Source organism: Oncorhynchus masou, chromosome 5 (genome assembly GCF_036934945.1).
Source record: "Oncorhynchus masou masou isolate Uvic2021 chromosome 5, UVic_Omas_1.1, whole genome shotgun sequence".
NCBI classification, from domain to species: domain Eukaryota; kingdom Metazoa; phylum Chordata; class Actinopteri; order Salmoniformes; family Salmonidae; genus Oncorhynchus; species Oncorhynchus masou.
In genome coordinates this window covers 25,203,634-25,219,114 of record NC_088216.1, presented here as the reverse complement: position 1 = coordinate 25,219,114, position 15,481 = coordinate 25,203,634, and the positions used below count along the sequence as shown (strand labels likewise).

The 15,481-nt window shown below is 46.2% G+C and overlaps 1 protein-coding gene across 4 annotated transcripts in view; it reads right to left on the bottom strand.

Moving 5' to 3' along the window:
- Positions 1-15,481, bottom strand: part of LOC135537594 (trinucleotide repeat-containing gene 6C protein-like) — an 86,247-nt gene that overhangs the window by 7,425 nt on the left and 63,341 nt on the right. For 3 of the 4 annotated variants that reach the window (XM_064963729.1, XM_064963735.1, XM_064963736.1), the window contains 12 exons: positions 13,766-13,911; positions 13,319-13,462; positions 12,079-12,219; positions 11,795-11,914; positions 9,810-9,893; positions 6,836-7,073; positions 6,484-6,648; positions 2,963-3,160; positions 2,583-2,732; positions 2,113-2,229; positions 1,206-1,427; positions 248-461 (listed from right to left, as the gene is read on the bottom strand). In XM_064963729.1, the coding sequence (XP_064819801.1) occupies positions 248-461; positions 1,206-1,427; positions 2,113-2,229; positions 2,583-2,732; positions 2,963-3,160; positions 6,484-6,648; positions 6,836-7,073; positions 9,810-9,893; positions 11,795-11,914; positions 12,079-12,219; positions 13,319-13,462; positions 13,766-13,911 (1,939 nt within the window). The remainder of the gene's footprint in view (positions 1-247; positions 462-1,205; positions 1,428-2,112; positions 2,230-2,582; positions 2,733-2,962; positions 3,161-6,483; positions 6,649-6,835; positions 7,074-9,809; positions 9,894-11,794; positions 11,915-12,078; positions 12,220-13,318; positions 13,463-13,765; positions 13,912-15,481) is intronic. The other variant, XM_064963734.1, reaches the window with a different exon arrangement.

Genomic DNA, 15,481 nt, shown 5'->3' with positions numbered 1-15,481 from the left:
GGTCAGACTGAGATAATCACTACCCTGAACAGCATAGAGTATGGGTAAAAGAGAAAACCCACTCCAAAACTATCTTTTGGTATTTTTTTTTCATTAGTCCACTAATACAGTCCCACAATGCTTTTTCAAGTCAGCAGTCAAGTTCACACGATATTGGACTTTCAAGAAGCAAACGAGTCACCGGCCACATCATCATGACGACACAAAATCCAGATAGGTTTTTCCCCTTCAAGTTCGGCAGTCTTACATGTGCAGGGACTTCTGGGCCTTGGCAGCCTCCTCCTTGGAGCTGTATCGCACCACTGCGTTTCCCTGGGTCAGGAAGAGGTGGAATGTGATGAGGGGGCCGTGCTGCATGCACAGCGTCCTCAGGGTGGAGCCGTCTATCTGGGGGGTGAGGTTCCTCAGTACCAGCCAGCTACTGGTCCTGTTGGAGCTGTCTGTGCTCCAGGTTGTGCCCTCTGAGAGAAACAGAGAAGGTTGATGATCAGTCAATATTCAGGTCCACATAAAATATAAAGCATTCATTTTTGGTCAATAACTTGTCTTCTATCGATGACAACATTTGTATGCATGTACATAAGTTGTCCATTGTTGTCGTCTATGGATGTTCTTTTTTACATTTTTAAATGACATATTTTCATTGTCTCATGTAAGCACTTTTACTCTTGTACTATTACCTCAGTGTGACCTTTGGACTCATGTCAAAATAAGGTCACACGGTTTAGGTTCTCTTTGAAGCCATGATAAAAGTCACTTAAGTCTTATCTGGTAAGCTGCAAGACTTCAGTTTGACAAGGGCCTCTAACCACAGCGGGGTGTGTATTGCTTCACCTTGCTACAGCGAGTGACGAGCAGAGGGGAGCTCAAAACACTGGGGGAGAATCACACTGTACAACGAACACACCTAGGAAAATTACACGCCTATGTGGTGTCCTACACTATGCTTCTTTAGGTAATTGTCAAAAACAGGGTAGGATGTTGACACAGCACAAAGTAAGGTTAGCTCAAATCCACAGTCAATGGTTTTCAATGAGCATCAAGTCAAAATCTCAAAACAGAAATGTCAAAACGACTAACTCCAAACCCCTGATCACAGCAGTTCATTGATTTTCCTCTACCAGGTTTAAGTCTTTCCAGGCTTGTTACAGAGCAACTCCCCCGGTCTATATTTCAGGCTGAGGAGTTCTACTGTGGCATCTCACCTGAGGTGTATGAGCTGCTCCAGCCTTGGGCCAGGCCCAGGGAGTTTCCTCCCCAGGTGGAGGAGGGCTTGGCGGGGTTGGTGAGGCCTGGAGGTGGCCTGGAGGGGGCTGTGTTGTTGCGGGGCCCCTGGGGGACCTTCCACAGCTCGTGGGACAGAGAGGCCTGGGAGGGGTGGGAGATGGGCCCCGGGGACCAGGTGGACTTCATGTCAGATAGTTTACCTGAGAGAGAGCGAGAGAGAGAAGAGGGGAACCTATGAGACCTACTGTGGAAGCCTATGTTCTATGACACATTGAGGAAATTTATGTAGGCCTATAATCTGCTATTAGAAAGATTCTTAGACATCTAACTTTGGGCAGATGCAAAGTTTTAAAAAGAAGCCCCACATTAACACTTGTTCATCAACAATAAACCCCAGCTTCTTGGGTTTATATATTTCATATCGGAGATCACATTGATGAATACAGGAAATAAATGTAAAACCAGAATGCGGGTCACTCAGACATTTAAAAAGTGGACGTTTTTTAAGTATTCATAGTAATTAGGAGTGGGTTGCTTAGCGGCAACAAAAATGTCACGTCAACACATGCTTATGAATAGGCGTCTAGGGCCACAACATTCAAAGCATTTCTTGATTTAAACACAAACTTAATTCCATGAGGAATACAACGCAATCACATCGTGGCGGACTTGATTAACCAGCACTGGGTAGTTGGTAGTAGGATTACATTTGGCAAAGGAAGGACCTATCTACTGTAACACTCAACAAACACAGACCACACACAAACAATAGGATAAAGGTGTGTTGCTATGGTGGTAATTAGGGGAAGGGAGGGGGGTCAAGCATGGGGACCATGGGTCAGCATGTCCACATAGGGGGCTGGAAGGGGGGGCTGTGGTCTGTACCTGCACTCTCCTCATCCGGGGAGGACAGACTGAAAGAGCTAGTGAAGCAGCCACTGACTGGCCAGTCCGTGGAGGGGGGCAGAGCACCGTTCTGAGGCGGTGAAGGAGGGGAGGAGCCTAGCCGTGGTGGCCCATTGTTATGGACAGAGGGGGTGGTGGGGAAAGAAACATGTACAAGTTGATTTAAAGAAAGTGTATAAATACAATAGGGCTTGTGCTACTGGGTGGCACAGTCACAACAAGTGAGGTAGTACTGTAACTCCTTCAGTGCCACAGAAAGGAATAGGATGTAAGCTTAAAGTTGTAAATACAGTGAAATGTCAATACAGTAATACAAGTCAACACCTGTGAGAATCAACAGCAGAGACCTGCCCTGTTAATGAATGTATACAGTCTATTTGACGATCCGTGTATCTTAACAAAGCCAACTAACTCCAGCCCTGGTCTCCCTGATAGACCCCCCTCCTCACCTCCGCTGCGGTCACGGAGTAGGTAGCGGTTGACGTCCTGGATGTTGGTGTTGATGGTGGGGCCGCTGGGAACACTTCCTGGGGTCATGTTGGGGTCGTTCTCAGGGTCAATGTTCTGCAGACCCTTCCAGGGCACGCCTGGACAGAACTCTGAGACGACAACATGGAGGACAGTCAGTACAGTCAGTACATTGGTTATTTGACATTTAAAAACTCACATGTTGTGGGGAACAACTTAAGTGTTTATCTTTCTAAAATCAAAACAGAAGAGTTTTAAATCTATTCTCTTTGTCCTCCATCAGTAAAGTGTCAGGATCACGTGTGAAATAAAGTTTGATCTGATTGAAAGGGAGTTAGGAATGTCGGTCTTCTCTACCAACCTGGGGGCCAGTTTATATTTGTTCCGTTGGTGATCTGGTCCTTGGGGCTCTTTCCCGGTCCCTGGCCCCAGCTGTCAGGGGGAACCAGGGGGGAGGTGGGGGACTCAGACCCACCCATCATACTGTAGGGGCTGTAGGAGTCATCCATGTGGGAGGGCTTTCCAGGGGGGCCCAGATTAGAAGCAGCAGAAATGGCACCTAGGAAAAGTCAAAAGGAATTCATTAATTTATTTGACATTTAAAATACATACAATACCAGTCAAAAGTTGACACATCTACTCATTCAAGGGTTTCTTTATTTTTACTATTTTCTACATTGTAGAATAATTCTCTCAACCAGCTTCATGAGGTAGTCACCTGGAATGCATTTCAATTAACAGGTGTTCCTTATTAAAAAGTTAATTTGCGTTCTTAAGGAGAAGTTTATCTATATTTCCATGTATAACACATGTATTTTCATCAACATTTATAATGAGTATTTCTATAAATTGATGTGGCTCTCTGCAAAATCACTGCATGTTTTGGAACTACTGAACGTAACACGCCAATGTAAAATGAGATGTAAAATGTAAAATTCAGTTGGTTAGGAGCACGTAAAACGTCAGCCATCCTCTCCGGCTCCATTCTACTTACTACAATGACACCACACCTCCAGGCTGTGTAAGGGCTATTTGACCAAGGAGGAGAGTGATGGAGTACTGCACCAGATGACCTGGCCTCCACAATCACCTGACCTCAACCCAATTGAGATGGTTTGGGATGAGTTGGAACACAGAGTAAAGGAAAAGCAGCCAACAAGTGCTCAGTATATGTGGGAAGACTGTTGGAAAAGCATTCCAGGTGAAGCTGGTTGAGAGAATGCCAAGAGTGTGCAAAGTCGTCAAGGCAAAGGGTGGCTTCTTTGAAGAATCTCAAATCTAAAACATTTGTTTGATTTGTTTAACATGTTTTTGGTTACTACATGATTCCATGTGTTATTTCATAGTTTGTCTAAACTATTATTCTACAATGCAGAAAATAGTAAAAATAAAGAAAAACCTTTGAATGAGTAGATTTGTCCAAACTTTTGACTGGTACTATATATCTCAGCCACTGGCGTACAAAAATACATAAATGACAATCATAGAGGCTTAAAAACATGACAAAGTCAAATCAAATTGTATTTGTCACATACACATGGTTAGCAGATGTTAATGCGAGTGTATCGAAATGCTTGTGCTTCCAGTTCCGACAATGCAGTAATAACCAACAAGTAATCTAACTAACAATTCCAAAACTAATTTATTATACACAGTGTAAGGGGATAAAGAATATGTACATAAAGATATGAATGAGTGATGGTGCAGAGCAGCATAGGCAAGATACAGTAGATGGTATCGAGTACAGTATATACATATGAGATGAGTATGTAAACAAAGTGGCATAGTTAAAGTGGCTAGTGATACATGTATTACATAAGGATGCAGTAGATGATAGAGTACAGTATATACGTATGCATATGAGATGAATAACGTAGGGTATGTAAACATTATATTAGTAAGAGTGGTTGTCAGTGTTGCTCTTAGTGGAGTATGGAGGGCAAAAGGAACACTGGGCTGCAAGAACACATCCAGATGAATACCAACATGAGACATCATTTGAGAAATAGATATGGATTTAAATAGTCATTTTAAGTGTCAGACACTAAAGAGATAAACAACCGATTTCATACTAAATACTTCCAGTTGAGATTTCCCATACCGTTTCATCACTGAGATATGTGGAAACATACAAAAGCCTTTGAGTAATGACAACGCCTGTTTACTGGTGCAAGTTGATTACTATAAGGGCAGAACAGCAGCTTGTTGCTCGCGCCACAGTGGGAGAGGTTAGGGGATGTGGTGTTTGTGGCTCACACGTTATATATCCAGTGTTAACGTGTCTGTTGTGAATGCCAAACAGTGTGACAGAAACCAAGAGAATGTCTGTTGGCGTGAAATACGTTAATGTTATTCAGAGCGAGTCAACTGAAAGACTATTTCTTAGAATAAAGTGACTAAGTGAGCAGCTAACCCAATTTTGCTGTCGAGAAGACTAATAGATTGATTTCTTGTTTGACAGCGTATACAAAGTGGAAAACCACACTACTAGCTGATCCAACTTTGATATAATGTCCTTAAAACAAGTCAAAATGAGGCTCAGTAGTGTGTGTGGCCTCCACGTGCCTGTATGACCTCCCTATAACGCCTGGCATGCTCCTTATGAGGTGGCGGATGGTCTCCTGAGGGATCTCCTCCCAGACCTGGACTAAAGCATCCGCCAACTCCTGGACAGTCTGTGGTGCAACGTGGCGTTGGTGGATGGAGCGAGACATGATGTCCCAGATGTGCTCAATTGGATTCAGGTCTGGGGAACGGGCGGGCCAGTCCATAGCATCAATGCCTTCCTCTTGCAGGAACTGCTGACACACTCCAGCCACATGAGGTCTAGCATTGTCTTGCATTAGGAGGAACCCAGGGCCAACCGCACCAGCATATGGTCTCACAAGGGGTCTGAGGATCTCATCTCGGTACCTAATGGCAGTCAGGCTACCTCTGGCGAGCACATGGAGGGCTGTGCGGCCCCCCAAAGAAATGCCACCCCACACCATGACTGACCCACCGCCAAACCGGTCATGCTGGAGGATGTTGCAGGCAGCAGAACGTTCTCCACGGCGTCTCCAGACTGTCACATGTGCTCAGCGTGAACCTGCTTTCATCTGTGAAGAGCACAGGGCGCCAGTAGCGAATTTGCCAATCTTGGTGTTCTCTGGCAAATGCCAAAAGTTCTGCACGGTGTTGGGTTGTAAGCACAACCCCCACCTGTGGACGTCAGGCCCTCATACCACCCTCCTGGAGTCTGTTTCTGACCGTTTGAGCAGACACATGCACATTTGTGGCCTGCTGGAGGTAATTTTGCAGGGCTCTGGCAGTGCTCCTCCTGCTTCTCCTTGCACAAAGGCGGAGGTAGCGGTCCTGCTGCTGGGTTGTTGCCCACCTACGGCCTCCTCCGCGTCTCCTGACGAACTGGCCTTTCTCCTGGTAGCGCCTCCATGCTTTGAACACTACGCTGACAGACACAGCAAACCTCCTTGCCACAGCTCGCAGTGATGTGCCATCCTGGATGAGCTGCACTACCTGAGCCACTTGTGTGGGTTGTAGACTCCATCTCATGCTACCACTAGAGTGAAAGCACCGACAGCATTCAAAACTGACCAAAACTGACCACCTGCAGAACCACTCCTTTATTGGGGGTGTCTTGCTAATTGCCTATAATTTCCACTTGCTGTCTATTCCATTTGCACAACAGCATGTGAAATGTATTGTCAATCAGTGTTGCTTCCTAAGTGGACAGTTTGATTTCACAGAAGTGTGATTGACTTGGAGTTACATTGTGTTGTTTAAGTGTTCCCTTTATTTTTGTTGAGCAGTGTATTTATTGCCCCCGAGGGAAAACCAGAATTGAATGGGACTTAGTCATACAGTTCCTAGTGTTCCTCCTACCGTGCTTATTGAGGTTGGCCTCCATGTGGGAGGAGTTTCCAGAGAGGCTGTCCATGGAGTTGGGGTGGGTCCACTGGGACAGACGGGACTGAGGCTGGGGAGGCTCCTTCATGGACAGGCCCCCCACCTCCATGCAGTTTACATTCATGTTTGGATTGAGTCCAGCTAAGAGAGAGAAAACATCTAACATTGAATACACAGCTCAACACAAACCAGATTGATAAAGTAGGACATTGCAGGGACTTATACTGACGTATAGGCTTACTAGTTATACAAACAGCTTGTTTGTGAGAAATGTAGCGATAGCATAGGGGCTGAAGGAGTGCATGTAGGACCTGTGTGCAGGACTCACAGAGGGGGTAGGGGCTGTAGGAGCTGGGAGAAGAATGCGGCTCTTTGGTGTGCAGGTCGGAGAGGCCCGGAGCCTGGGGGTGGCCTGGGAATGAGTCCAGGGCTGATTTGCCTTGGCCGGGGTGCAGGCCTGAGGAGGAGTGGGAGCCGGGGGGCTGCTGCTTCATCAGCAGGGCCTGGTACAGCTGACGCTGGTGCTGTTGGATCTGCTGCTGCATGTTATTGATTGTACGTGCAACCTGGGAGCAAGAGAGCGAGAAAGAAACAGAATGGGAGAAAGAGGGGGACAAAGGAGAGAGAAAGAGAATGGGGGCATAAGGCTACAATGACCGTGGCATGACTCCTACAATCAGCACCTCATCAACAGTCACTTTATCTGGTGGGAAAAGACTGCCTTTAGTGCAGTGGTTCCCAAACTAGGGGTCTATGAAAATGGGGTGAGGTTTGTCTCTCAGTCATTGTAAATGTGTTTAACCTTAAATCTAATTCAAAATTATTCAAATCTAAAAGTATAAATTCAACCAGAACCGTTTAGGTCGTGGGAAAAGGCTGCACTTGAATCATTCTCATGGCCAATGAATAAGAAACCGCACTATTGCAGAGACTGATATTACCGACCGCAATCGATATGGTGAAAACAATGTGTGGGGAAGCAGAGGCACAGAAAGATTACATCAATACCTTTGTCAGATAACACTGAATTGATGCTATAGCGAGCAATAAAGAGTTAACGGACAAAGACTCAAACTCCCCACCTCATTCTCTCCAAACGGACGTTAGCTGCGAGGGCCATTGACTTTTGTCAGGGGATGCTATTCACCGGGACATATTGTTCTGTCTCGATTGCTCGATTCCCGAGCATGAAACAGCACGAGTGATGAGCAGCGTGGCTATACTGACGAAAAACTCATTCCACTCTTATGAATGAGTCTCCCTCTACAATGTGGACGCATTGTATGATACACCCACTGAGTTATAATAGGTACACCGAAAGCAACTGCCGGCGAAAGAGGTGAGTGCTGAACTCTGATATGCAGCAGGTAACTTCGATTGTAAACTACATCGCACACTACTGTTAAAACAAAACTGTGTGGAGATATGGGATCAGAGCGCGACAATGTTCCATTTCACACCAAGGCTTAGTGGTTATCGAGGGGGAGTGTTGGAAAGATCTTTTAGAATTCAGAGGAATTGTCACTTGCAATGGATGTAAAAACAGACTTTGATGAACATAAAACATGTCTCATTGCCTATGTAACAGACATATTTGGGAAACTGAACTGAATCATGCAGTGTAAATACAAAAAAACAAAAAATGATACAGATGAGTGACCAAATCAGCGAAATCCGTTTGTGAATCTGGCTCAGTTGACATATGGGTAAGTGAAAAGGAACAGCTGATCGAGCTGTAATGTGGGGACGTATGTTGCAGATAACGCATTCACGGGTCACTAGAGGAGTTTTGGTTCCTTATAAAAATGAATACAGTGTCGTCTCCCTCCGAGCATAAGAACTCATAGTACGCCCATTCAGTGCTCTCGTCTGCATTAAAAACAAATATCAATCCAAGTTGGATGTGACAGGAGAGAAACTGTGGACCACGCCCCTTGACTTTAAGAAGCTCAGATGCGGCATGTTTCAAGTACACCCATATATTAGTGGTGGTGAGATAAATAAATACTGTTAGAATGTTTTGAAATTGCCTGCCATAGCCCTAATTAAAAAAGCAAACATTGACTGTTAACCACATGGTTGGGGTCATGAGAATTTTCAGATATCAAAATGGGGTCGTGTGCCAAAAGCATTTGGGAACCCCTGCTTTAGTGTCTTATCACAGATTATTTTAAAGAAGTTCCCAATTTGCAAGAAAAAAGGATCCAACCACACAAACCACCAACTTCCATAACTACTTCTCCATGCATTCTAGAGAAATAGCACGTTTGAGCAACTGGAGATGCTTTTGACAAACATTTCTCCTGCAACTTTAAGTAAGCATATCCGGTCTATTTCAACACTCACACACAATACAATGTATATCACATATCTACGCTATTATAGATTTTTTAATTGTCATTTTTTAACTTTATGTCAATGATCAAAAAATATGTGAAGTGATTGCAGATGTTGTAGCTTAGACCCGATTTTGATATAATCTTTGGTGTTTGAGTTGTGCCTGCCATTGGTTGAGACACCAAGCTCTTCAACACAGTGGGGACGTTCTAAAATGGGAATACATTTTAAATGTCAACTTTCAAAATGGTAGCACAAACATGGTTGGAGGTCCACACATCAGAATGTTGACTTGAAAGGCGAATATCAGTTTTACATTATACTGTTAGTCTTCCATAGGAAACCTATTGAAATAAAACAAATAATAGAACAGACATTTATGTTCACATTCGACGGTGGGTGGACCAGCGGCCATCTTTGTCGTAGTGATTGGAAGTAAACGTTTCAATTCAAATGTCAATGATGTACCAGCTAAATTGCACCGGTTTGAAGGGATATGTCCATTCTGTTTCTATGATTGAAATTACACACACCTTGTATTCAAGAGCATGCCGCCTCTCAATCGATTGCAGGCACAACAAAAACCTCAGATGATGTCAAATAGGGTCAAAGCTTCAACATATTTGGAAATGATATAATTTTTTTGTATATATTTTTTTTGTCTACTTAACATTTTCAAGAAATTATAAAATAGTTTGTAAGCGTTTAAATGATATCAAACTCAATAGTTTATCTTCTCCAGTGACAAAGACATGGATGTAGGTAGGGTGGGGTACGCAAAATGGGTCAACTTTTAACACCTCCATCTTCTCACTTTCTGACCACTTGTACCATGGGCAAATACGCATGGAAAGTTTAGTTCAAAATCAAAAGGAATGCGGTCAAAAAGTGATTGAAATCAAATGGAACGAGCCAGAGAGTCACAGTGATGAGAATGTATTGGGGTTGAAACAGGGGCCTCTTACTTGCTGCTCTTGTTGTCTGATGGGACCGGAGACGTTGCGCTGAGCTTGCATCATCTGCTGCTGGATTTGTAAACGCTGGTACGCCTAGAAACACACACACAGAGAGAGAGAGAGAGAGCGGAAGAGAAAGAAAATAGATGGGAAGAGAGAAAGAGGTGCAACGTGAGAAAGGGAGACAAAGAGAAAGAGGAAGGGTCATCACCTTATCCAAAAGACTGTGGGGTACCCCCGAGGGTGTCCATAAAAATTACAATAAGAATAGCCCATCCTGTCTGGTTCAGTTAGTACGCACCCTGTTTCTAATGCAGACCGGCCCATCCTGTCTGGTTCAGTTAGTACGCACCCTGTTACTAATGCAGACCGGCCCATCCTGTCTGGTTCAGTGCGTACGCACCCTGTTTCTAATGCAGACCGGCCCATCCTGTCTGGTTCAGTGCGTACGCACCCTGTTTCTAATGCAGACCGGCCCATCCTGTCTGGTTCAGTGCGTACGCACCCTGTTTCTAATGCAGACCGGCCCATCCTGTCTGGTTCAGTGCGTACGCACCCTGTTACTAATGCAGACCGGCCCATCCTGTCTGGTTCAGTGCGTACGCACCCTGTTACTAATGCAGACCGGCCCATCCTGTCTGGTTCAGTACGCGTTTCTAATGCAGACGCACCCTGTTACTAATGCAGACCGGCCCATCCTGTCTGGTTCAGTGCGTACGCACCCTGTTACTAATGCAGACCGGCCCATCCTGTCTGGTTCAGTGCGTACGCACCCTGTTACTAATGCAGACCGGCCCATCCTGTCTGGTTCAGTGCGTACGCACCCTGTTTCTAATGCAGACCGGCCCATCCTGTCTGGTTCAGTGCGTACGCACCCTGTTACTAATGCAGACCGGCCCATCCTGTCTGGTTCAGTGCGTTTCTAACGCACCCTGTTACTAATGCAGACCGGCCCATCCTGTCTGGTTCAGTGCGTACGCACCCTGTTACTAATGCAGACCGGCCCATCCTGTCTGGTTCAGTGCGTACGCACCCTGTTTCTAATGCAGACCGGCCCATCCTGTCTGGTTCAGTGCGTGCAGACGCACCCTGTTACTAATGCAGACCGGCCCATCCTGTCTGGTTCAGTGCGTACGCACCCTGTTACTAATGCAGACCGGCCCATCCTGTCTGGTTCAGTGCGTACGCACCCTGTTTCTAATGCAGACCGGCCCATCCTGTCTGGTTCAGTGCGTACGCACCCTGTTACTAATGCAGACCGGCCCATCCTGTCTGGTTCAGTGCGTACGCACCCTGTTACTAATGCAGACCGGCCCATCCTGTCTGGTTCAGTGCGTACGCACCCTGTTACTAATGCAGACCGGCCCATCCTGTCTGGTTCAGTGCGTACGCACCCTGTTACTAATGCAGACCGGCCCATCCTGTCTGGTTCAGTTAGTACGCACCCTGTTTCTAATGCAGACCGGCCCATCCTGTTTGGTTCAGTGCGTACGCACCCTGTTTCTAATGCAGACCGGCCCATCCTGTCTGGTTCAGTGCGTACGCACCCTGTTTCTAATGCAGACCGGCCCATCCTGTCTGGTTCAGTGCGTACGCACCCTGTTTCTAATGCAGACTGGCCCATCCTGTCTGGTTCAGTGCGTACGCACCCTGTTTCTAATGCAGACCGGCCCATCCTGTCTGGTTCAGTGCGTACGCACCCTGTTTCTAATGCAGACCGGCCCATCCTGTCTGGTTCAGTGCGTACGCACCCTGTTTCTAATGCAGACCGGCCCATCCTGTCTGGTTCAGTGCGTACGCACCCTGTTTCTAATGCAGACCGGCCCATCCTGTCTGGTTCAGTGCGTACGCACCCTGTTTCTAATGCAGACCGGCCCATCCTGTCTGGTTCAGTGCGTACGCACCCTGTTTCTAATGCAGACGCCCATTCTGTTTGGTTCTGTTCGTACAAACCTTGTTTCTAATGCAGTCAGGGGCCTCTGGCTTTCACTCACCATTTGCAGTTGCTGAAGTTGGTACAACAGGGTCATTTGTTGAGGGTTTATTGGTGAGGTTAAAAGTGCAGGGTTCAGACCAATGTTTTTTGCAGCAAACTGCAAGAGCTGTGCTTGAACCTGGAGGGGAGGACAAGGAGACAGATAGAGGAGATGAGAGTTGGTCAGAACACCTCAAAATATCTTCAAACAGAGTAAAGGAGTCCTGAGGAGAGCCTGGGGGGGAGAGAAAACGAGGTGGTGTGTGTACGGAGAGAAACTTGGCTGAGGTATAGTGTATGTACCTGAGGGGTGAGAAACTGAGGCACTTGAGCGCGTAGACTAGGCTGGGAGGAGCCGAGAGGCGGCACTGACGGCTGAGGAGGAGGCTGCTGCATGGCCCGGGATAGTGCTGCTCCACTGCTGCCCAACATCCCACTCTGCATCTACACACACACACACGAGAGAGGAAATAACTAAATGTCAATAAGAATTGACATGACAATCACTCAATCCACTCAGACAGCCGATGAATAGGATGTCCCTCACAATACACAACTCTGGTATTTGCTCACAGTCTCAGAGAAACCACAAATAAAGACACTACTATAGTGATCAGCTTATTTCTCCACCACTTTACAAATCATCCAGGGTCCATTTGAAAGAAAATGGTTGAAAACCTAAAGTCTACCTTATCGAACCACTTACCAATACTGGAGAAACTGGCACATCTGGAGTGCATTCAGTTGAATTAAATGGTGATCGTGATTAAATGATAGTGCTCTTTAAATGCCTCCCGCATTATGCCAATAAAAGGAAAAATGGGACACAGGTCAGGTAAAGAGAATTTTGTTCAGTGTCAGGCAAGAAGTTGTTCAATTCAATACTGTTACGGCAGAGTTACAGTGCTTTGTTGGGCTTTCAAGGAATCGTATTTTCTATTCAATATCAATGGGCTCTCCATGCAAGGTTACCGACACTTGAGACAGAGTGGTGGCAAGCTGAATGGAATTCTCAACTACATCCGAACTGTTCTCTCGAGGCCCCTATATTCTCCAGCTCCTGGCAATTGGTTCGTTCGTGTGTGAGTGAGTGAGATTGTCATGTAAGCATAATGTGTATGTGTGGGTGCTACTGTATACTTATCTACAGTAAAAGTGTTTGTGGGTGTGTGTATACCTAAACTCAGCAAAAAAATAAACTTCCCTTTTTCAGGTCCCTGACTTTCAAAGATAATTTGTAAAAATCCAAATAACTTCACAGATCTTCATTGTAAAGGGTTTAAACACTGTTTCCATGCTTAATTAATGAACATGAACCACACGGTAAAATAAAAAAAGGTTTGTTGAAAATTGTTGAAAACTCAGTTGACAGTGAGAGGACGTTTCTTTTTTGCTAAATGTATGTGTGTGTATGTATGTGGCACAGACGGGATCTGAACCAACATCTTAACAGTAAATCGCAGGAAGGGCAACCTCATTACGAGACTTTGTTCCTGACTCCAGGTCCTCTACAGGTGCAGCGCATGCCTTTCACCCCCCTTACCTGTCTGTTGTTTAAGTTCTGCATGTTGAGCCCCGGGGAGCCCAGGGCCAGCCCAGGCTGCAGGTTGTTAACCAGGGGGAGCTTCAGGCTGACGGGAGAAGGCAGAAACGGTGAGGGGGGGGCGTCATCTGACAGACCACCGTCCTGGAACCAGTGAGGAGGGGAGACGAGATCAGTCAGTCAGTAAATCATTTCAGTTAATCACTTTTTTTATGGCACGTTTTACAATCCCAACCCCGGTTTTATAATCCCAACCCCGGTAATAAGAAAAGGTGGGACTGAAAACCTCAAACAAGACATCTATTTTCACCATTCCATTTTCATTGGCAGGTGTGTGTGTGGTTTAATCCTTCGTCAACGGACATGCCTTTCACTAGCTGTCTTTCTATCATATGGACAGAACTTCTGTTGATTCCTGATACAATGCTAGTGGCATTCATATAGTACCTTGTCTAGGAATTGGCTGCGGTCCGAGGAGGGGTCTTTGGAGAGGGCCTGAGGACGGCAACCCAACGGCTTGTTCATCCCGTTGTTGTAGTCTGACATGCCCATGCCCCGCTTGTCCAGTTCAGTCTTCTTCTCCAACAAAGCACCTTGGGAGAGAGAAAGATCAGATAAGTATGGAATACACATACACACAGACCTACACACACAGAGTCAGACACACACACACAGAGTCAGACACACACACACACACACACAGAGTCAGACACACACACACACAGTCAGACATACACACACACACACAGTGACATAGAATCAGACACACACACACACAGTGACACAGAGTCAGACACACACACACAGTGACACAGAGTCAGACACACACACACACAGTGACACAGAGTCAGACACACACACACACAGTGACACAGAGTCAGACACACACACACACAGTGACACAGAGTCAGACACACACACACACAGTGACACAGAGCCAGACACACACACACAGTGACACAGAGCCAGACACACACACACACACACAGTGACACAGAGTCAGACACACACACACACACAGTGACACAGAGTCAAACACACACACACAGTGACACAGAGTCAAACACACACACACAGTGACACAGAGTCAAACACACACACACAGTGACACAGAGTCAGACACACACAGAGTCAGACACACACACACACAGTGACACAGAGTCAAACACACACACACAGTGACACAGAGTCAGACACACACACACAGTGACACAGAGTCAAACACACACACACAGTGACACAGAGTCAGACACACACACACACAGTGACACAGAGTCAGACACACACACACACACATACAGTGACAGAGTCAGACACACACACACACAGTGACACAGAGTCAGACACACACACACACACAGTGACACAGAGTCAGACACACACACACAGTGACACAGATTCAGACACACACACAGTGACACAGATTCAGACACACACACAGTGACACAGAGTCAAACACACACACACACACACACAGAGTCAGACACACACACACACACACACAGAGTCAGACACACACACACACACAGTGTCAGACACACACAGAGTCAGACACACACACACACAGTGACACACACACACACACACACACAGTGAGACAGAGTCAGACACACACACACACAGTGACACAGAGTCAGACACACACACACACACAGTGACACAGAGTCAGACACACACACACACACACACACAGTGACACAGAGTCAGACACACACACACAGTGACACAGAGTCAGACACACACACACACACACACACACAGTGACACAGAGTCAGACACACACACACACACACACACACAGTGACACAGAGTCAGACACACACACACACAGTGACACAGAGTCACACACACAGTGACACACACACACACACACAGTGACACAGAGTCAGACACACACACACACAGTGACACAGAGTCAGACACACACACACACAGTGACACAGAGTCAGACACACACACACACAGTGACACAGAGTCAGACACACACACACACACACACACACACACACACACACAGTGACAGAGTCAGACACACACACACACACTGACACAGAGTCAGACACACACAGAGTCAGACACACACAGAGTCAGACACACACACAGTGACAGTCAGACACACACACACAGTGACACAGAGTCAGACACACACACACAGTGACACAG